Below are 22,418 nucleotides of genomic sequence, written 5' to 3'. Positions count from 1 at the left end.
TGCACTATATAAGATATAGAGTGCCATTTGAGACATCCACTTCTGTTAAATGTCTAGTTGATGAGTTGCTGGTTAGGTGTTTGTCTGTCTAATTTCCTCCTTTGAGTTGAATTCATCTAATTGAATCTATAATCTAAGGTGGCCCGCAAGCGCTGGAGGATTGCCATGCTGATGATCTCCATTGTTAGGTGGCTGATCCCAGAGAGACTGAAGAGGGGAGGCACCACCAGCTCAACCACCTCTGCGTCCACCCCGACCACCACCACTACCACCTCTCAGGCTAAGAAAGGATTAAAGATCACCAGGAAAACTGCCAGTGTTCCAGCTTTCTGCCCTCAGGGTGCCAGCCCTCCATCTCCCTCCAAGGCTCCATGCCAGTCTCCAGGGTTAGAGGGTAAACCCAAGTCCATCATGATGTACGCTCAGGGCACCAGGATCCCCTTCATTTGCCAGGAGGTCCGAGAGAAGCTTGAGTCTCATGTTTGCCGCAAGCAGAGCCAGCTCCTCTGGGGCTTCCCCAAGCTGGTCACCAGGTACGTGGGCAACCTTGCGCTCCAGCAGCTCCCTACCTCCGGCAGCGCAGGTGACGGGAAGATTATGGGCAATGTGACCGACCATCAGGCGGTGTTCTCTGGACGAGTGCACCGCAACACAGAGTTCAGGTTGAAGAATAAGACTACAAGGCCAGCGGAGGAGCCGCAGGCTACTGCAGCCGTATCGAAGGACAGCTTACCAGCCACCAGACCTGTGGAGAAGACTACCACCAGCACCGTGCTCCAGCCAGCCGAGACCCACGCTACCAAACCCTCCCAGACCAGACACTCTCTGAACCAGACATCCCCTGTGAGGAGCTTGACCCCGGAGAGATGCTGGCTGGAGGAGAAGGTGAGGAGTAAGTGTATGGAGGTGAAGCTCAAACACTTTCCTGGCATGGTGGCCCAGTCATACCACTCCGCCCTTGCTTCGGCAACCAGCCAGCCAACTAGGAAACCCACCCAGGTGGCAGGAGCCCCCGCTGTTGTTCTGAAACGCACTGCCCCACTCAGACGGCGGGATAAGGTGTTGTTCATGGGCCAGGAGGAGCTCAGGCACCTGGAGGACAACCTGATCATGAAACACATGGAGCACCTTCAGAGGCAGGGAGTGACGACTGCCTCGGCCCCCTCGGCCCACACTCAGGGAGTGACCACCGCCTCGGCCCCCTCGGCCCACTCCCAGGGAGTGACCACCGCCTCGGCCCCCTCGGCCCACACCCAGGGAGTGACCACCGCCTCGGCCCCCTCGGCCCACTCCCAGGGAGTGACCACCGCCTCGGCCCCCTCGGCCCACTCCCAGGGAGTGACCACCGCCTCGGCCCCCTCGGCCCACACTCAGGGAGTGACCACCGCATCGGCCCCCTCGGCCCACTCCCAGGGAGTGACCACCGCCTCGGCCCCCTCGGCCCACACCCAGGGAGTGACCACCGCCTCGTCCCCCTCGGCCCTCACCCAGGGAGTGACCACCGCCTCGGCCCACGCGCAAAGCTCACACAGCCTGGCTCTAGAGACCTCGACCCACACAGCTACTGTCTCACAACCCCATCCTGCCCTCATTAAACAGCTGGTGCTGATGAATGGTTTGGAAGGAGGCTTCGTGGAGTTCAAGACCCTGCTGGCTCCACAACAGCACGAGGTGAAACCTAGCTCAGCCACAGCCAAGGTGGTATCCGGACCAGCTGATTCTGCAGTATCATCCAACACTGAGGACCAAAGCTCCAGTGGGCTCCCTCTGCCTCCTTTGATTAGGCTTCCCTCTCATTTTATTTCTGCATATTTTACCTAAAGATGTATTCAGAAGTGAATAGTATGTATTCTTTCTACCAAATACATTGTTTTGCATTTCACATGATTTGACTCTGTTTGTTCTATGAATACAGTATGTGTCTGTTCCTAATGAATACATTTGGTATGCCTATTGGTTTGGGCTTATTAAATTTGGTTTGTTTTAAATACAACATGCATAGTTTAAGCTACAGAAAAAAGTAAATATCATGGTGCACTGTTTAAAATACACAATGTCAAAACGTGTCTTAGAACAGACACAAGCGAAACACAGCTGAATGGAGGTGAAATGGCAGCGATGTTGATGCTATAATACACTTTACAGTAACAAACTGACATGCTATTTTGGTCTGAGGTGGTGCCTCTTGAAGTATTACTGCTGCTTACATTTCCATTGCAGAGGCCTTTACCCAGTTAGCCTATGGGAATGACACTTGTAGATTCATTCCCCTGTGCTATTTTTCAGTCTATCTATGCTTGCGGATTCCTCTAGATGTCAGAAGAAAGCGAGACTACCTTGGAGACGGGGAGAGCAGAGATACAGAGCTATACTCCCATGCACTGACGCATAGCCCTACATTATACTACATGTCAGGCACATGGAGCAATACAGGAAGGAAGAGAGGAGCACATGCTAAATTATACCTGAACGCTATAATTGGGGTGTTACTATAAATAGTCAGGATGCATCCCAAAATTGCACCCTATTTATTTTATAGTGCGCTACTTTTTAACCAGGGCCCCTGGCTGCATCACCGCTTTTTATGGCAACTGCTTTGCCTCCGACCGCAAGGCGCTACAGGGGGTGGTGCGGATAGCCTAATACATCACTGGGGTGGAACACCCTGCCATCCAGGACCTCTATACCAGGCGGTGTCAGAGGAAGACCCTAAAAATGGTCAAAGACTCCAGCCACAAGTCATAGACTGTTCTCTGCTACCGCACGGCAAGCGGTACCAAATTCTGAAACCAACAGGACCCTGAACATCTTTTACTTAAGCCATAAGACAGCTAAATAGCTATTTAAATAGTTATCCAAAAAGCAACCTGGGCTGTATAAATTTACCCTTTTTTGCACTTGACACATCGCATATGCTGCTATTGTTAACTATCTCGTACCCCGTGTATATAGCCAAGTTATTGTTACTCAATGTGTACCTGTCATTATGTTTTTTACTTATCTATTATTTCTCTATTTTATTGCTCTCTCCGTTGTTGGGGAGAGTCCGTATGTAAGCATTTTACTGTTAGTCCACACCTGTTTTTTACAAAGTAGGTGACAAATACATGTTTATTTGACCTCCCCAGCTGTGTCACAGTTACAGCTTCTTCTCTGGCAGACAACGAGGCTGACACTGTCAGACAGGATGATGCCTGCTGCACTCCACAAGGTGGAGCTCTGCAGGGTTAAATGGGTGTTTAGATGGCTGCTGAGAGCCCAACTGGGACTGCTGAAGACCAGTGGTTTCTCTCACCACTGTGCATGGCACCCTATGGATGGGCTGTCACTGCTGCTGTCACAGCAATGGATGTTCAACTAACCTGAATATAAGGGGATAATGGGCTCTAGTCAAAAAGACAGACGACTGACATTGACGCTTGTAGTATGAACAGGTTTGCTGGCTGTTCTCCTCATGGAAGCTTCTTATAACAAATAATAATCACCTGCAAGCATCAGATTGGATTTGTGAAATAATCAAACTGTTGAGTCTGAATTAGTCACCTCAGAGTTATTTTTTATGTTGGATTTATGTAGGAAAGTAATGAAGTGTCCTTAATGTGACGATATACCCCATGGATATCTCACTCAATATAAAAATAAATAAAAAAGCAGATAGCAGATAGCTAGTAAATTGTGTTATCGTAAACAAACAGTGCATGTTAAGGCCACCACACAACTACAAACTCCATTTTCAGTTTGTGACATTTAATATCTCACACACCGGAATACACCAAATAAAAAAGTAATTGCCTCGATTCATATTCAATGTTACGAGGTTTATTCTATGTGTAAATCCTCCCTATTCATTAGGGTGTCTAGGTTCTCATTACAAGGTGTCAGATCAGTGGCCTGATCATGGGTCGTGTCAGCCAGGCTAGTATTGATGGTCTCTGATATCACTCTCGCCTGAGGGGATGGTAAAGGAAAAACAGATTGAGGCACGCTTCTATCACCCTTTGAGAGGTTTACTCTAGCGTCCACCCTAAAAGTCTGGTCTGTTTCAGCATCACCGTTCCAGCTGCGGGGATATCTCAAATCTCTGCTGCGCCCTGCTCTCTTTTCATATCACAGGCTTCTGATTGACAATGCTAATGTCCCAAATGGCACCCCATTCCCTCTCCTGTGCACTACTTTTGACCAGGGCCCACAAGGGAATAGGGTGCCATAGAGGGAATAGGGTACCATTGGGGACAGAAAAACTGTGACCAAACAAAGAAGCTCATTAATAATGCTGAGGACATCAGAGGGCAGAGCTGTTAAAGTGGGAGTCAAACAGGGTGCCTAGCAATGGAATAGACAGTGGCAAAACTAGAGGCACCTCTGAGGGAACTGTACTGTAGAGGCACAGATTGTGGTAATTACATATGTAGCCTGGATCCAAACTGAATTGTAAGAAAGCCTTGTCCAAACCAGAACAGATCACCTCCTGGGCAGGACACTAGCCTATCACAGGGGTTCATCACCCAATCCATGTCCTTAATGCCGAGCGCCAAGCAGAGGCATCGGGTTCCGTTTTAAGTCTTTGGTATGACTCGAAACTGAATTGCTCCGACGCTTGGAACCAGTCAAGTATTTTGTGCTAATTTCGTACATCACCTCCTTAATTTGTTTTGATCTGTTGTTCTGGATGAAAAGTCATTTTTGATTGCTATATTCTGCTGATGCATTAACCTAGCTACTATCATCAAACATCTGGCAATAGGTACTGAAACATAAATAATTGCCTCGCCTTCATTTATCTTGCATTGTAGTATCAAGGGAATACACAACTATATACTGTGTTAATATCAAATACTGTCCTTAAAATTACACACTAAATTCACAAACTAGAGCATGTTGCTCAACTTCTTGAACAAGGGTGACACCTAGTGACATATTTCTGCATGAAGTTAGAGCCAAAAGAAATTCAAAGGCCATGATAAACTACACTTGCAAGACAGAAATGTTAAATTTTTTATTTATTCTTTACAAATGTAAATACACCATAACATCGCCAACCTCACAATTTCTGTTATTTAAATGGACAAATGGTTGTCACTAAAAAAACATTAAAATGCATAAAAGGTTATCACAGTGCCTGGACCCGATTTAAGGTCAATCTTTTGTGTTTACAAATGGATTAGAAATTCGACATCGCAGTAGTATCCATCCAGGGTCGTGTTCATTAGGGTTGTTCATAAAGTCCAGATAGTATCTCCCAAGTTCCACTCAGTTTCAGACCACTTTCTTTAATTGTATACCTACTGAACAGGACCCAGGAGTAGAAATGTTCTCAGGGAGTTCTATCTCCGTGTCGTCCTGCTCTCTAACAGCTGGATAACCAGGCGGGTCTTCAGTGACAGCAGCTTGTTGCTGTAGTTCTGTTGGAGCACAGTGCTCAGTCTACTGCGCAGGCTCCGCAGGCAGGGCAGGGAGCTGCAGTCAGGTACATTCAGCAGAGTGTGGAAGAACTCTGTCCACAGATCACTGTGGGGATTTCTGGAGGAGACAGACAAGGGGAAAGGTAATATAGTGTGAATTTTAACCATTTGCGGTGGAGTGGAGAGATGTTTTCAAAATAACAACAAATGTAGTCAACGAGTTTGAGAGCAAAAAAGGGTTACCTTCTAAATACTGCATTTGTCTTCCACACGCCACCCTCCTGTGTCACTTGCATGTATGTTCCAAAAATCATGCAGTACACCGTTCCAGCTATACCAAAGTAGTCCGTCTAAAACAAAGAAACTTAATATCCTCAAAAGGTATTATCAGACATCCACCATCATTACAGGAGCACGCACACAAACAAGCAATCTTTACCTGGTAGTTCCATGGTCTCCCACTCTGCATCTCTGTACACTGGAAGCCAGAGGTCATACACTTGGCGTTGAAAGCCGTGCCCTCTGGGAACAGAGTCATGTCAATGCTCTGACCGAGGTCAATTAGGGAGAGGCCATGATCCAGATAATCTTGGTCAAAAGACTTTTTCTCCAGGAACCTAAAGAACAACAGGCAAACAATTAAAACAGTTAAGAGGAGACATTGGAAATCCCTGGTAGAGTACTGCATCCACCCACTACTAAATGATTGGAAGGAAAATACTCAAATAAAAAAAGATGTTCCTCACTGAAATGACACAGTTGAACATATTAAGTTTAGCATTTGATACAGGATTCCTATCGGTCTCCTTTACACACTCAGGGACGTCACTACCTCTCTCCCAGCAGGAAGTTGTCTGGTTTGATGTCAGCGTGAACGATGTGGATATTATGCAGCTGTTCCACCATGTGCAGGATGCAGACAGTGAAGTAGATCACCAGAGGCTGGGGAATCACCTTGTCACGAAGGTTCTTGTACAGGTTTACAGCATTCTAGAGGGGAATAATAAAACATGTTTAACTCCTTTCAGTGCTCTGCTGTGGCCTCTCCTTGGGTGCATCCCAATAAGATCGCCTTTCTCCTATAGTGTAAACTTGTTCACCACTTCCCACAAATCTAAAAGCATTAGATTGATACAGGCATGAGCTAGAGTGAGTTTCCACTATATTTTTTATACCAGTCCTTTCAAATCAGTGAATGGAAGTGAAACATTACACACTTTGGGAAGAAAGGGATATAATTGGGAAGTATCCTTGATCTTTAATTGATTGACAAAGTCTGGTGGGTGATGAAGAGGGGTTACTACCCACCAATAGGGTGCCACAGTTGTAGAGCTCGCCCAATAGCACACTACCGTTCTGGAAGAGGTGGGCAGAGTGGATGTTATTAAAGAGGTGGCGCACGCTGGGCTGCAGCCGGGCATTCAGCTGAGAGTTGATGTAAAACTCCCACGGATTGGCTGGTTTCTGCACCTATAGATCAAGAAAGACACATTCAAGCATTGAGAATCAATCACCCAATAGGAGCGCATTCATTGTGAGGGCCAGCTCCATAAAAACATGCCATGTTCTCTGGCCTTAGTAATGGCAGAGGCAAAATAATTACTACTAATTTCATTGAAGGGTCAGGGGAGTCAACTGTTTTAAATTAATATAAAGTCAAGATCCATCTTACCTTTAAAATCATCTTCTCCGAGGTGTTAAGGTCAGTTGCCTGGTAGACTGTGGCAAAGGCACCCTGTCCGAGTACACAGTCAACACGTAAGGAGCCTTCACCTGTGTGACGACCATCAAAGCCATTTTCAGATGTCTTTTTTTTTGGGGGGGGGGGGGGTTATTTTTTATGTCACTGCTTGTAAACACAAAGATAGACGACTTTCTTACCGATCTTGATGGTCATCTTGGGTGCAATGCTGGGGACTTTGCACTGCCAGGTGATGAAGTTAGGCTGCGAGGTGAGTGGTGTGGACAGCTTGGAGAGCAGGGAGGAAATCAGCTCCTCATCCCAGGGGTCGGAGACCAGCTCTACAGCCGCTGCCCCTTGAGCTGCTGGACTCATGGGAACATCCATGTTCACCTTTGAACCTTGGTCTGGGCTCATAAGAATATCCATGCCAAACCTCACCTCTGGAGTTGGGCTCATAGGAATATCCATTCTGAACTTTGATGACGACTGGAATGGACTCATGGTCACATCCGAGCCAAATTTAGGTGGATCTGGATTCATGGGGATGTCCACGGTCTCCAGAAGGATGCCGACTGTTCTCTGACCCTGACGGGCACTCATGAAGGCATCCAAGTCAGGTTCAACCACAACCTCTGGGCTTTTGACCACTAACCAGTCTGACTTGGGTGCACACTCCGGACTCATGGGGATATCGAAGGCAGCCGTTGGGGCTTTCTCTGGACAAGTTGGAACATCAAAGTTGGATTTGAGGGCATAGATCTGGCTCTTTGAAATGAATGCTTCTGCCACAGGTGCACGCTGTGGGAGAGGAAAAGCTGGCTTTGAGGACTGCTCTGGGCTCACATAGACATCCCAGTCTGGCTTTGAGGCCTTGGAAGGAGGGCTTTTGGCCACTGCCACCTCAGCATGGGTCAGGGGGGCAGTCTGGTCTCTGAAGGACAGTGCGGCCAGGGCATGATGCTGCACTTCAGTCATGGAGCAGGTAGCCAGGCTTCGCTGGGCCAGGGCTAGCCCTTCTCCCACGATGGTGCCCTGCTCAGCAAAGCCCTGAGCTCTCATACAGCACTCCGTGCCAGTCTCAGGTAACCCATCAGGTGGGCTCTGCTCTATGATAGGGCTGAGGAAGGAGGTCATTATCACCGCCATGGAGGCAACTACAATGGTTTGACCCTCACTCTTGACTACACATCAAAAACGTGGACCAACAAACATTCAACGTGAACACATACAGTACACTGCAGTTACCGGTAGTCTACAATAGGGGGTTACTGTTAAGTACCTGAGTTTTGTGGGCTGTCGTAGGAAAGGGACTTCTTCCAGACCCCCAAAGCCTCTGGGCTGATCATTTTCTAGAGAAAAAAGAAAAAAAAAAGAAAAAAAAAAGTACTTGCTATAGACAGCATTGTTGTTCTGAACTACAGACACGTTTTGCCAGGTGAGGGCATTTGATTTATGAACTGCCAAATGGCACCCTATTCCCCTATATAGTGCACTACTTTTGACCAGAGCCCTATGGTACCCGTTAGGATGCATCCTGTATAAGCTCAGACAGAGGGCTACCTTGATATTGATCAAAGTCCCAGGAGTAAGGAGCTTTGTTTTGGAAGGGCGTGGAGACCAGGTGAGCCGACAGTGAAAAGTCTCTGGTGCTGTTGGGGCAGGCGGCCAGGGAGTTGTAGCGTGCTTCCCACATAGTGCTCTCATCTGGCATCAATTCCAAAGGAGATTCCTGATTTTTTTTAAATGTAAATGAGCAAACACACAAAACGATAAAGGTTTGCATTGTGTACTCAACTTAAAATAACCCAAACATCAACAACATTGAGTCCTTGTTGAATCAACATGGGTAAGTCACCATGTAATTGTGCACTTACATTTTGTTTCCCTGGTTTAGATACAGGGATTTCTGCTAGGGCCCTTGGTGGCTTTGCATTGTCCACCATAGCAGCACTAAATGGAGCAGGAGAAGAACAATAATGCATTGTTAATAAATGTCCTTTGTTGAATTAAAGAGACGGCAAAGAGAAAGGGATGCAGGCGAATAAATGCAATGCTTCACCTGCATTTCTCCTTTATGTCATTCTCATCCTGAAAGATGGCAAAAGGGACTGTATTGCGGGGCTTGCTGAATGACGCGTCGCCTCCATTACATAATACAACAAAAACATTTATAGAAAGACCATTTAATCACTGTATGTAAAATCAAAAAGGGCGACCCGCCATTATGTGTCGCTTTTATTGTCTGTTGTTGGCTTTTACCTCTTATTTTATTTATTTGTTTTACTGTAAAATGTGATGCGATTTTTTTTTACATGCACTTTGACCTACAGTCTGAAACAAAGATTTTGAGAAGTTCCAATCAGATGGGAATTGAATTACCCGTTCTCTGGTAGCCAGCATCAAAGCTGTTCTCTGTCTGATGTGGATGCATTGGCATGATGCGGAACTGGTCCTCCTGCAGGAGGGTTGGAGCCTGGAACATGTCCATGATAGCATCTGGAGGTGAGGGTAAAGAGCGGTGAGATACTAAGGACTCCATTGGTTGTAGCGTCTTTCCCATACACAGGTATGGTAAAACATTAGAATATATCCACCAAAAAAAGGGACTGGGTGTAGTAGATAGCACCACAGTGGTTTTTCTGCATTTTAGACATCTAAATCACCAATATGTAAACACAACATGGTTTATGACTGAGTCATCAATAAAAGTATGCATTTCTCACCAAGTGCCTCCCGTGTGTTGACTGTGGGGGATGGGAGCACCCTGGACGGGGTGGCTTGCCCCAGTCCCAGAGAAGTGTTAGGAGTGATATGGGACACGTTTCCAGCCCCTCCCTGTGACACTGCCAGAGAGAATAGGAGCGAGTGAGGGACGGTGTGATTAAACAATCTTTTAATTCCCATGCGGATTCCAATGAAGGGGATAATGGGCCCAGGTTACGGTCCTTTACTCACCATCTAATTTCACCTCCGACTCAGGAGCGTCAGTCACAGACACCTCACTAGAAAAAAACAAAGAAGAGATTAGCTTGGAGATGATGAGCGGCAAATTAATTAAAAACAAATTAATTAGCTTAATCGCTGAGGCGTTTCACTCTGACTAAGCAGCAGCATAAGATATGTAATTAAGTCTGGTTGGGAACAATTACACATCTGAAAAACCAGAACCAATCTGGAGACATGATGACTCATTATCACTTACTGATGATTGCTGCCGTTGTGCTGCTGGAAAATGCTGCTGAGGTGAGAGTGACCACCCTGATTTGGAACTCCACCAAGCTGCACGTCAGATCTGTAGGCTGCTGGCTTCTGTGGGGCCGACCCAAATGGCTTAGAGTTTTGTTCTGGTTGGGGCTGAACTAGAGAAGCTTGTAGAGAATATGCCTGGGAAGCGACTGCAAATGGTTTTGGAGCTTTTGTACATTCACACAAGTGACCCATTGCTGCTTCTGGCATGTGGAGGGAGCGTCTATGGGAGGTGTTTACCTCCTCCAACTGTCCAGATGAGGAAACGGATCTCTGTGAGCGCAGAGTGTCTGTAATGGGAGCCCTGAGATTGTCGCACTGAAGGTGTGTCTCAGATTCCCTAACCAAGCCTTGTCTGGGGTCCTGTCCACTGTTCAGTCTAAAGCCTGGAGTGAGTTTGATGCCGAGGTTGCTCGAGAGTAGAGGTTGCCTTAAGGAATGTTGGAGGAACTCAGGATTCAGGTCTGTTGCAGGTGTGCAGAGTGTCTGAAACAGAAGTGTATACCAATGTTTTTTTTTTTTTTTAAGTGTACGAGGAAAACTATAACAGAAACGACTAAAGATAAAAAGGCAATGTGTTTTCTCTCACCTGCTGCACTGGTAGAACACTGGCGATGCTTCCCTGGCCTGTAGAGCTCACACAGAGATTACTCTCCAGCTCATTCAACAGCCGGTTCATCCTCATTACCTCCTCCTCCTGCTCTCTAACCAAACTCTGACGTTCCTCTGGTAACAGAACACAAAGAAAACGTTGGTCAAAACCCACAATTAGCCCTGTGGTAGTGAGCTATGCAACCAGTTGTTAATGCATTTGATTTAGATGAAGGGTGTCTAAAGGATATCATGTGGCCTGTTCATATCGATGTCTTTGACTACACTAAAATCCAGCCATACATTTCTTCTCTTTAGAGGAGTGTGATGGAACAGCGCTGGCTTAAGAAGTCATATGATCCTACCAAACTCTCTCCGTTTCTTCTCTTGCTTGCATCTCACAAAGTATCGTCTGGCCCTGACCTCCTCGAAGCATAGTTCAGACCCATCGCAGACGAGGTCTTCCGTACGGTACATCGACACTGTCTGCAGGCTCACAACCGGGCCTTGATTGGGTTTATTTACCACCACATTTTCAGACCGGGAGATTCTGTGGTAGAGTAATTTCATTAGAGGTAATATAATGTAACGTTCCGAAAATAAGGGACAAGAAGAAGAATTGGTATTCTGTCTAGTGACTTACATGCAAACAGTTCTGTCTGTAGGGAGTTGGAACAGACGTTCAGGGTCCTGTGGCAAAAAAAATATATCATATTGATCACTTTCTATGAACAACACATGAGAAACGGCCACTAACCAATGTATACCAAGTTTGAAGCTACAAAAACTGTTAGTAACTCACCTTGCACTGTGGGCTGGGCACTCTGTGGGTATGCAGCTGATTTACCAAGTTGGAATTCTGAAGAGGATTCCGTACAGCTTCTGTTTTCATAAACACAGATTAGATAGTGGATACATTAGTTTCCTTTGATAATTTCCACAGCCAAAGATCCGGTCCAGAAGGAAGAAATGCACACAAAAGTCTCACCTGAAGCCCCTGCCCCACTTCCAGAAGTCCTGGTTTGGAACATTCTGTGAATACATTAAAATGTATCAACAATAGAAACATCAACATGGAAAGGTAAACACAATACTTCAAGTTACCTGTATTGCTGAAGGACAGTGTCAGTTGGCTTAGCTTGGTTTTCAATGGCTCTCTGGTACACGGCGTCAGCCTGTTGAAGCAGGCCCTGCTGCTCAAACTGTTGAGCCCACGCCACATAGAGGACTGCATCTCTGGTGCCAATGCCCTTACTGTATATGTGGCTGTATAGTTTGATGGGCTCATTGTAATAACTTGCACATTTAATGCAGTAGTTTACGTATCGGATGTCATTGGTATAACGCTCTTCTTGGAGAAATCTTTGTACTAGACGATCTAGCACAAGAGACATCGCTTTGGAGTCTTCAGCAGGTAGTCTCTTCTCTAGATATTTTATAAACCTGAAATAATGTAAATGGTAAAGAGTTATACACCAACAAATTTAAGCTGGACAAAAAAACATAGATGACTAATCACAATCAATTGCTTGCTTCATCAGTACTTCGATTTCGTTTTTTTTTTACAACGTTATATTCCTCTCAAACCAAATGCGATATGCATGTGAAAATGTCAAATCAATGCCAGATGAATAACCATTCATTGTCTACTTTTCGTTGGTGGCCCCCTCTGAAGGGCCAATAACAAAAGGTTGATGGATCGAAACCCAGAGCTGAAAAGTTAAAAATCTGTTGTTCTGTCCCTCGGCAGGCCGTCATTGTAAGTAAGAAGTTGTTCTAATTAACTAAAGGTTACACACATTGCATTGACAAGTTACCTGTCCCATGGATCGAGTGGGTCGTCTCCGGTATAGTTGTTTAAGCTTTGCTCAAAACTCCTGTAAAACCAAAACATTTGTTTATAACCCTGGTATCAAAGAAACATCTATAACTATCAAATGTAATATTATTCACACATTTTTGGGAGAAATCATTACTTAGTTAGATAGTTATCTTATTGTCAATAATTTGCGTTAGTTGGTTGGGGAAATCAACAGTTAACGCGTAGCTAGTTCGCTAACTAAAATCGGAACTTACTGTAAATGTGAACCAACATCCATGGTGTACTGAACAACAAATTTTATAACAATACAAATACGAGCAATTTACAAGCAAGTTAAATTAATTAATTGACTAAATTAATTTAAAAAAAAGGCTCCGCTAGATTCATTCACAGCTGGCTAGTTAGATTAGCTGGTACATTTCAAATTGCGCGTTTAGCTGGTACGTCATCAGTAAGCACGGCGACAAATCCGAATGGAGCCAATCAGCGCCTTTGGAGCGAGAAAAACGCGATTTCAATGGCACTTTCGCCAATGCTTGAATCGGCTGTTTTGAATCGTGTGATGAATTTGAATATAAGTACTTCACGAAACGCTTACGGAATCTCTTTTATCTGCAATTTCCAACTTGTTAACTCAGTTAGCTTGCTGGCGAAGTTCACTGGAAGTAAGACTATTAGCAATACATCTGCAGTTATAACCTAGATCGCACGACAGATAGCTATTGACATTAGTTGTCAATCATCACTTTTAAAAATGATATGTGAAATAATGTTAAGCATAAGTAGAGCACCACGTGTTAGCGAAGTTTGCTTTTGCTTGTTAGCGAAGCACCTTTTGCAACCCAGAAACATTAGCTCGAAGGAAAAACTAACGGCTGTATGAATGAACTGCTGCTAGGTTTGTGCAAAATTGTAGACACTGACGAATCTGACTTCTGAAATTCGACAACACTGTCGTATCTGACTACTGAAATACAATTTACATTACATTAGCTAGCTATGTTATATTTGAACATGCACAATAAATGTACATGTTAACAGGCTATTCTTGTCTTAATGTCTTTCAGGGGACTGCAGAAATGAAGAAAAAAAATGGAACTCCTGTAAGTCAATTTAACTGCTGCTAGTTTTGTGAAATAGTGTGGCATAACATTAAAGTCTGTATGCAAAAACAAGACAACCTGTAAGAATTTACTGTATTTTAACAGCTGCTAGTTTTGTTCAAGATTGTATTAAAAAAGAGCGACTGCTCCTAAAAGAGCAGATGTAAGATATGTAAGATATTTTGCCTTTAATGGATTGTGCTGTGACAAGAAGGGTTTCAACTTCATTCAACTGAGTTCTAAACCTCCTCTTGGAGGTAAATGAGGAAATTACATGTCTAATTTGAAGATATTTGAAAAAATGGGATCTTGGCACATCGAATTCACTGCAGAGCTCTTGAAAGGATTTCAGTGTAGTGGTTTTCTGATGAAATAGGTCTGAAAAGGTCCTGATTCCTAGAGTATGCCAAAGATTAAAGTTGGCCTCCCTCAGGGCTTTTGGCAAGTCTGGGTTGCCCACTATAGGCGAGTGAGAACATATTTGGGAGGAAATGCCCAGGTATTTCTTACAGTCCCTCCACGCTAGTAGGGTGCTGTAAATCACAAAGGTTTTGGCTATGTTGCCCATTTCACTAAAGTTATTAATGAATATAATTGAGCTTAAGGGCAATGAACCACAGGATTGGGCTTCTATCTGAATCCACGTTGACTCTTGTCTGTTTGTGATCCATGTTAGCATGTTGCGGATTTGGGCAGACCAGTAGTACAATTGAAGGGCAAGACCACCCTTAGATTCAGGTTTCGATAGAGTGGAAAACTTGATCCTAGGTTTTTTATTGCCCCATATAAATTTGGTGATGCTTTGGTTAGTTGTTTTGAAGAAGGAAACTGGGAGATAGCATGGGAGCATCTGAAATAAGTAGTTCAGTCTAGGGAGGACGTTCATACGGATTACATTAATTCTTCCTACTAAGCTAATTGGGAGGGAGATCCAGGTTTGGAGATCGTTCTTGATTCGGTCCAGGAGTGGAAGATAATTTTCCTTAAAAAGGCTATTCAGATCTGGTGTTATGAAGATCCCGAGGTATTAAAACCCCTGTGTTTTCCATTGGAAAGGACAAAGTGTCTTCATAGAGCTGGTGAATGTAATATTGAGAGGGCAGGCAGTGGATTTGTCAAAATTGATCTTATAACCTGAAAACTTGCCATACTGAGCAATTGTGTCTAAAATGAGAGGGAGGGATTTCTCAGGGTTGGATATGTAGAGCAAGACATCATCCGCGTAAAGCGAAATCTTGTGCTGCAGGCCGCCTGCAGAAACACCCATAATACTTGGATTGCTCCTTATCAGCTCTGCCAGAGGCTCCGCCCCCAACAAGTAGAGCAGCGGGGACAGCGAGCACCCTTGTCTTGTGCCCCGTTCCAGAGGGAATCTGTCAGAGTTCAGTCCATTAGTAGTCACCATGGCATTTGGATGAGAGTATAGTGATTTGATCCATTTAATAAAATTTGGGCCCATATTGAACTTTTCTAAGACTGAAAACAGAAAGCTCCACTCCATCCTGTCAAACGCCTTCTCGGCATCCAGTGAAGCCAGCAGGACAGGGGTCTTCTGTGCGTTTACTTGATCAATAATATCAAAAAGACGGCGAATGTTATCAGAAGAGTATCTGTCTCTAATAAATCCAGTTTGGTCCGCTTTTATTATTTTGGGAAGAAGAGTGTTTAGTCTTTTGGCGAGCAATTTGGTAATTATTTTATAGTCGAAATCCAACAAGCTTATGGGCCGGAAGGACGAGCAGGATAGGGGGTCCTTGTCTCTTTTCAGCAACACTGTAATGCGAGCTGTGTGCATTGAGTTCTCCCAGACTCCGTTTTTACAAAAATCCTCCAGCATTGGCATGAAGATAGGGCTGAGCTGGGACCAAAAAGCTTTGTAGAACTCTCTGGGGAATCCATCTGGGCCTGGGGACTTATTAGGTGGCATGGAGGTAATTGCCTCCAGGATCTATCTATGCTATACTCATGGTATTTCTGTTTAGTAAAGATTTTAAAAAAAGTTATCTCCCGAGTGTAGTCCAAATTCAGTTTGGCTTTGGATGCTTTAAGATGGCTCCAGGAAGTGCTGTCTAGGGATTATTTATGTATTTTTTCACAGCATTCCAGCTCCCTCTCAAGATCTAGCCTGTGTGCCTCCATTGCTTTTTTCTTAGAGGAAGCATATGCAATTAGATGACCTCTTAGTGTGGCTTTAGCAGTGTCCCACATTGTGGCCGGAGAAACAGGATAATCTTTATTGTCTTGTGTGTAGTTGTCTATCCATGTAGTTACCAATGTATGGAACGCTTCGTTTGATAGCATGGAGGTGTTGAATTTCCAGCTCTTTGACCTCGGGATGTTTTTACAGAGGTCAAAGCGGAGGTGGACGAAGGCGTGGTCTGAAAGTGCTATGGGTCCGATTGTACAAGTGGCTGAATTTATGAAACTCTTTGGGATAAAAATGTAATTATACGGGAGTAGGTGTTATGGACATTAGAGTAGTATGTATAGTCCATAGATTAGCTATTAGTCTCTCTCCAGATATCTATCAGTCCCATCTCTTTAGTAAGAGAGCAACATCTTTGCAGATCTAGGATTTGTGGTGGGGACTTGAGATGATTTGTCTAGGGTTGGGTTAAGGGTACAATTAAAATCTCCGGCCACCACGCCAAAGGAGACACAATGCTCATTGAACAGGGTTATAATTTTTGACATGAAGGCAGGAGTATCTGTGTTAGGGGCGTATATGTTTAATATAGTAATTGGTTGACCATATAGTGACCCAGTTATCAAAATAAATCTCCCCTCCGGATCAGATATGTTTTTGTCAATTATGAATGGAACATTTTTATGGATAAGTATGGCTGTGCCTCTACTGTTTGATTTGAAAGATGAGAAATACACCTGTCCCACCCAAGCTCTGCGGAGTTTGGCATGTTCAGCATCACAGAGGTGTGTCTCTTGTAATAGCGCGATGTCTGCTTTTTCCTTTTTTAGAGCACATAGTATCTTTTTTCGTTTTATTGCATGCCCTAGACCATGGCAGTTCCATGTCAATAGATTCAAGGTACTAGTCATCGTCATCGAGCAGTAATCGAACTTTAGTGCAAGTCATCGCTGGGTAAAAATGGATAGTAATTACAGCTGGGTTCACATAAAAGGAAAATAAATGGTGTACATAAAATAATCTCTGAACACCCCAGCCGAGTTCCAAAACAACTCGACACATCCCGTTGGATCTTTTACCCCCCCCCCCCCCCCCCACTCAGTCTCAATTCTGTGTTCCGAATAAAACAAAAACCGGGAACAGTTAGCAACGCACAACGTCTCCCTCTCCCCACCAAATAAATGCCTCATCCTCTCCACCCCGCATTGAGTAAATAACATAGTTGCCCTCGTCCAGACCACAGTAAAAGAGGGGAGAAAAATTAAATCAATAGCCAAGCCTACATATACCTCCCCCGAGGGACATAGGGAACCCCAAGTAATAATAGCAACAACAACAAAAAAAAAAAACAGGGAAATAAAAGTAGGCTGAAACATTAGTAGGCCTAGGTTAGGCTATACAGCCCATCCCGCTCAGTTAAAGGAAAATAAATATAAATTGGACGGCTATAATGACCTTTAGGGGGTGGGTCTCTGGATATCGGCTATATGTCGTCTTACCTCCTTTAGTAATGGCATTAATCGCATTTAGTCATTGGTCTGTTTCTCATTGGCCAGGATTGTCTTTCAAAAAACGTTTTGCCTCTTCGGGAGTTTTGAAGTGTCGCAAGGCTCCTTGGTGAAGAATCCTGAGCTCGTTTGGGTATTTGAATCCCCTGAAGATGCCTCGGTCAATGGAGTATTTCTTCACTTCGTCAAATTCTCGGCGCTTTCGGCGTATTCCAGCTGACAGGTCCTGGTGTAAAGCGAGTTTGGCGTTTCCCACTGTGATGGTGTTGTTTTTCGCTGCCTGTAGGACTCGTTCCTTGTCGGTGAATCTCAGGAAACGTATGGTGATTGGACGCGGTGGTTGTCTGGCTGCTGGTGGGGGCCTCAGTGCTCGGTGAGCTCTCTCGAGTTCTATGGGCCTGTCGGTGGACATGTGGAGCCACTCGGGAAGTTTGTCTTGCAGCTAGCGGATCAGTGGCATGTTTCCCTCTTCTTTTTCGCCCAGATTGAATAGAACACAATTATTCCTTCGTCCTCTGTTTTCTCTTCCAGATGCTCGATTTTCTTTTTAGCATATGCTATTGTTTCCATGGCATCTGTCAATAAGTTTTCCATGGATAGGATTCGCCCCTCTGCCTCGTCCAGGCGCCCCGCGTTTATGGTTATCTTGTTGTTGATGTCAGGCAAAGCGTTTTCCAGGATTGTCACCTTGCCCCCTATCGCACTGAGCTGAGAGTTAATGGCATCTAATTTAGTGTTTAGTTCTGTACGTTGGGATCTCAACTCAGAAAGGATGTCTTCGACAGAGTGCGAGGTTGGCATTCGTTGTGCCTCGTGGGGGAGCGGGTTCTCTTGCTCCTGGCTAATGGCGCTAGTTTTTTCTGAAGCTAGCTTCTTCTTGGAGGCTTTTTCCGTCGCTAATACTCGAGTCCGGGTAAAAATGTCACCTGTAGTGTCGCCTTTTGTAGCCGCCATGACTTTTTCTTACTAAAGCTAAATGAGTTTGAACTTGGAGTGGAGGTAAGATTAGGAATTGGAAACTACTTGTGCGGAGCTCTTAGTACATGCGGCCATCTCGTCCAAGGGTCACGTGATCCCCCTTTACCTGTCTTTTTTAAAACTTTGTCAACCTTCAGTTTGTAAAATATGAAAATAGAGTATTTATATATTGTTGCTAGCTAATATTATTACTAATTGCAATTATATATGCATTACAATTACGTACAGTGCATTCCCGGAAAGTGTTCAGACCCCTTTGTTTTCCCCCCATTTTGTTACGTTACAGTCTTATTCTAAAATGGATTTAAAAAATGAATAAAACTCAATCTACACACACTACCCCATAATGACAAAGCATGAACAGGTTTTTTGACATTTTTGCAAATGTATCAATTTTAAAAATGAAATTGTTTACATAAGTATTCAGACCCTTTGCTATGAGACTTGAAATTGAGCTCCGGTGCATCCTGTATAATGTCCCACAGTTGACAGTGCATGTCAGAGTAAAAACAAGCCGTGAGGTTGGAAGAATTGTCTGTAGAGCTGGAAGACAGGATTGTGTCGAGGCACAGATCTGGGGAAGGGTACCAAAAAATGTATTCAGCATTGAAGGTCCCCAAGAACACAGTGGCCTCCATCATTCTTAAATGGAAGAAGTTTGAAACCGCCAAGACTCTTCCTCGAGCTGGCTGCCCGGCCAAACAGCAATCGTGGGAGAATGGCCTTGGTCAGGGAGGTGAGTAAGAACCTTATGGTCACTCTGACAGAGCTCCAGAGTTCCTCTGGAGATATGGGAGAACCTTCCAGAAGGACAACCTCTGCAGCACTCCACCAATCAGGCCTTTGTTGTAGAGTGGCCAGATGGAAGCCCATCCTCAGTAAAAGGCACATGACAGCCAGTTTGGAGTTTGCCAAAAGGCACCTAAAGGACTATCAGACCACAAGAAACAAGATTATTTGGTCTGATGAAACCAAGATTGAACTCTTTGCCCTGAATGCCAAGCGTCATGTCTGGAGGAAACCTGGCATCATCCCTACGGTGAAGCATGGTGGTGGCAGCAACATGTTGTGGGGAAGTTTTTCAGCGGCAGGGACTGGGAGACTAGTCAGGATCAAGGGAAAGATGAGCAGAACAAAGTACAGAGAGATACTTGATGACAACCTGCTTCAGAGCGCTCAGGAGCTCAGACTGAGGCATAGGTTCACCTTCTAACAGGACAACAACCATAAGCAAACAGCCAAGACAACGCAGCAGTGGCTTCAGGATAAGTTTCTGAATGTCCTTGAGTGGCCCAGCCAGAGTCCGGACATGAACCCGATCGAACATCTCTGGAAAGACCCGAAAATAGCTGTGCAGCGATGCTCCCCATCCAACCTGACAGAGCTTGAGATGATCTGCAGAGAAGAATGGGAAAACTCTCCAAATACAAGTGCCAAGCTTGTAGCATTATACCCAAGAAGACTCTAGGCTGTAATTGCTGCCAAAGGTTCTTCAAAGTACAATACTGTTCAGCTGTATTCATCGACCTGGCCAACGCTTTCGACTCAGTCAATCAACACATTCTTATCGGATGATTCAACAGCCTTGGTTTCTCAAATGACTGCCTCGCCTGGTTCACCAACTACTTCTCAGACAGAGTTCAGTGTGTCAAATCGGAGGACCTGTTGTCCGGACCTCTGGCAGTCTCTCTATGGGGGTGCCACAGGGTTGAATTATCAACTCTCTTCTCTGTATACATCAATGATGTCGCTCTTGCAGCTGGTGATTCTCTGATCCACCTCTACGCGGACGACACCATTCTGTATTACTTCTGGCCCTTCTTTGGACACTGTGTTACCTAACCTCCAGACGAGCTTCAACGCCATACAACTCTCCTTCCGTGGCCTCCAATGGTTCTGAAATGCAAGTAAAACTAAATACATGCTCTTCAACCGATCGCTACCAGCATCACTACTCTGGACGTTTCTGACTTAGAATATGTGGACATCTACAAATACCTAGGCGTCTGGTTAGACTGTAAACTCTCCTTCCAGACTCACATTACGCATCTCCAATCCAAAATTAAATCTAGAATCGGCTCCCTATTTCGCAACAAAGCATCCTTCACTCATGCTGGCAAACACCCTCATAAAACTGACTATCCTACCGATCCTTGACTTCGGCGACGTCATTTACAAAATAGCCTCCAATACCCTACTCAACAAATTGGATGCAGTCTATCACAGTGCCGTCCGTTTTGTCACCAAAGCCCCATATACTACCCACCACTGCGACCTGTATGCTCTCACTGGCTGGCCCTCACTTTATATTCGATGCCAAACCCACTGGCTCCAGGTCATCTATAAGTCTTTGCTAGGTAAAGCCCTGCCTTATCTCAGCTCACTTGTCACCATAGCAGCACCCCACCCATAGCACATGCTCCAGTAGGTATATTTCACCAGTCACCCCCAAAGCCAATTCCTCATTTGGCTGCCTTTCCTTCCAGTTCTCTGCTGCCAATGACTGGAAAATGCAAAAATCACTGAAGCTGGAGACTCATATCTGCCTCACAAAATTTAAGCACCAGCTGTCAGAGCAGCTCACAGATCACTGCAACTGTACATAGCCCATCTGTAAATAGCCCATCCAAGCTACCTCATCCCCATAATGTTGTTTATTTATTTATTTAGCTCCTTTGCACCCCAGTATCTCCACTTGCACATTCATCTTCTGCACATCTATCACTCGTGTTTAATTGCTATATTGTAATAATTTCGCCACAACGGACTATTTTTTGCCTAACTCCCTTATCCTACCTCATTTGCCCACAATGTATATAGACTTTTTCTATTGTATGTTTGTTTATTCCATGTGTAACTCTTGTGGTGTTTGTGTAGCGCTGCTTTGTTTTATCTTGGCCAGGTCGCAGTTGTAAATGAGAACTTGTTCTCAACTAGCCTACCTGCTTAAATAAAGGTGAAATAAAATAAACTGAGTAAGGGTTGGATTACTTATGTAAATGAGATTTCAGGGTGTTTTAATTTTTTACCAAATTAAAATTAAACCTGTTTTTGCTTTGTCATTATGGGGTATTGTGTGTAGATGAGGATTTCTTTTATTTTATGCATTTTAGAATAATGCTAGACCGTAACCGAATGCAGAAAAAGTCACTGTCTGAATACTTAACAATTGCACTACACATCCATGCACAATAAAGTTGTTGCAAGATTGTATTAAGGATGAACCTACCCCGAACCTGATTCCTGTAAGATTGACAACCCTATTGGATCTGACTTCTGAAATACCATTTGCAGATTTCTGATACCACAGTTGAACATGCACCAGGGTTTAATGTGAAACTGTTCCTCTTACCGTTTTTCAGATATGCAGACCAGAAATGGAATCCTCTACACCAGAACATGGCTTCCTGTAACACCTGTAAGAATCTGTTGTCTACTCCTAGTTTTTTGCAAAGATTGTATTAAGGATGAACCTATCCCGAACCTGATTCCTGTAAGATTGACAACCCTGTCGGATCTGACTTCTGAAATACAATTAGCATAATTGATCATGATGCATTTGAACATCCATGCACAATAAAGTTAATGGTAATATTGTTTTACCATACTGTCTTTCAGGGAACTGCAGACCAGACATTGATGGGAAAATTACAGTCTGTAGCTAACAACTGTAAGTATCTGTTAGTTTTGTGCAAACTCGTTGCAAGATTGTATTAAGGATGAACCTATCCCGAACCTGATTCCTGTAAGATTGACAACCCTATTGGATCTGACTTCTGAAATACCATTTGCCGATTTCTGATACCACAGTTGAACATGCACCAGGGTTTAATGTGAAACTGTTCCTCTTACCGTTTTTCAGATATGCAGACCAGAAATGGAATCCTCTACACCAGAACATGGCTTCCTGTAACACCTGTAAGAATCTGTTGTCTACT

The 22,418-nt window shown here is 44.4% G+C and overlaps 1 protein-coding gene, 1 long non-coding RNA gene and 3 other non-coding genes across 5 annotated transcripts; 4 read left to right on the top strand and 1 right to left on the bottom strand.

Annotated features, from left to right (window-relative positions):
• Window positions 1–5,032: 5,032 nt before the first annotated feature.
• Window positions 5,033–13,022, bottom strand: LOC139415034 (mitotic checkpoint serine/threonine-protein kinase BUB1-like). The gene is made up of 23 exons (XM_071162791.1): window positions 13,000–13,022; window positions 12,741–12,800; window positions 12,028–12,366; window positions 11,912–11,955; window positions 11,726–11,805; window positions 11,567–11,613; window positions 11,289–11,473; window positions 10,922–11,058; window positions 10,289–10,818; window positions 10,042–10,088; window positions 9,810–9,929; window positions 9,466–9,582; window positions 9,146–9,227; window positions 8,961–9,036; window positions 8,647–8,815; window positions 8,366–8,435; window positions 7,284–8,203; window positions 7,075–7,175; window positions 6,711–6,872; window positions 6,235–6,392; window positions 5,842–6,019; window positions 5,646–5,752; window positions 5,033–5,520 (listed from the first exon to the last, which is right to left on the bottom strand). Exons 1-23 carry the CDS (start codon window positions 13,020–13,022, stop codon window positions 5,325–5,327), a joined length of 3,948 nt encoding a protein of 1,315 aa, XP_071018892.1. The 3' UTR covers window positions 5,033–5,324.
• Window positions 13,023–13,298: 276 nt separating this feature from the next.
• LOC139415035 (uncharacterized) lies at window positions 13,299–22,402 on the top strand. The gene is made up of 4 exons (XR_011634928.1): window positions 13,299–13,410; window positions 13,813–13,848; window positions 22,099–22,150; window positions 22,343–22,402. It is a non-coding gene; the product is annotated as an uncharacterized lncRNA (long non-coding RNA).
• Window positions 21,692–21,763, top strand: LOC139415728 (small nucleolar RNA SNORD50). Its single transcript, XR_011635003.1, has one exon. It is a non-coding gene; the product is annotated as a small nucleolar RNA SNORD50 (small nucleolar RNA).
• On the top strand, window positions 21,940–22,011 carry LOC139415714 (small nucleolar RNA SNORD50). The gene has a single exon (XR_011634990.1). It is a non-coding gene; the product is annotated as a small nucleolar RNA SNORD50 (small nucleolar RNA).
• LOC139415726 (small nucleolar RNA SNORD50) lies at window positions 22,192–22,263 on the top strand. Its single transcript, XR_011635001.1, has one exon. It is a non-coding gene; the product is annotated as a small nucleolar RNA SNORD50 (small nucleolar RNA).
• Window positions 22,403–22,418: the final 16 nt, after the last annotated feature.

The sequence above is a fragment of the Oncorhynchus clarkii genome, chromosome 8 (genome assembly GCF_045791955.1).
Source record: "Oncorhynchus clarkii lewisi isolate Uvic-CL-2024 chromosome 8, UVic_Ocla_1.0, whole genome shotgun sequence".
NCBI lineage: Eukaryota > Metazoa > Chordata > Actinopteri > Salmoniformes > Salmonidae > Oncorhynchus > Oncorhynchus clarkii.
This window is presented reverse-complemented; position numbering and strand designations above follow the sequence as displayed.

Coding starts and splice junctions, on each gene's coding strand:
- LOC139415034 (XM_071162791.1), bottom strand. CDS start 13,022: ATGGATGTTGGTTCACATTTACA. Junction 12,801..12,999: donor GATGTTGGTTCACATTTACA/GTAAGTTCCGAT, acceptor TTGGTTTTACAG/GAGTTTTGAGCAAAGCTTAA. Junction 10,089..10,288: donor CACAACGGCAGCAATCATCA/GTAAGTGATAAT, acceptor GTTTTTTTCTAG/TGAGGTGTCTGTGACTGACG.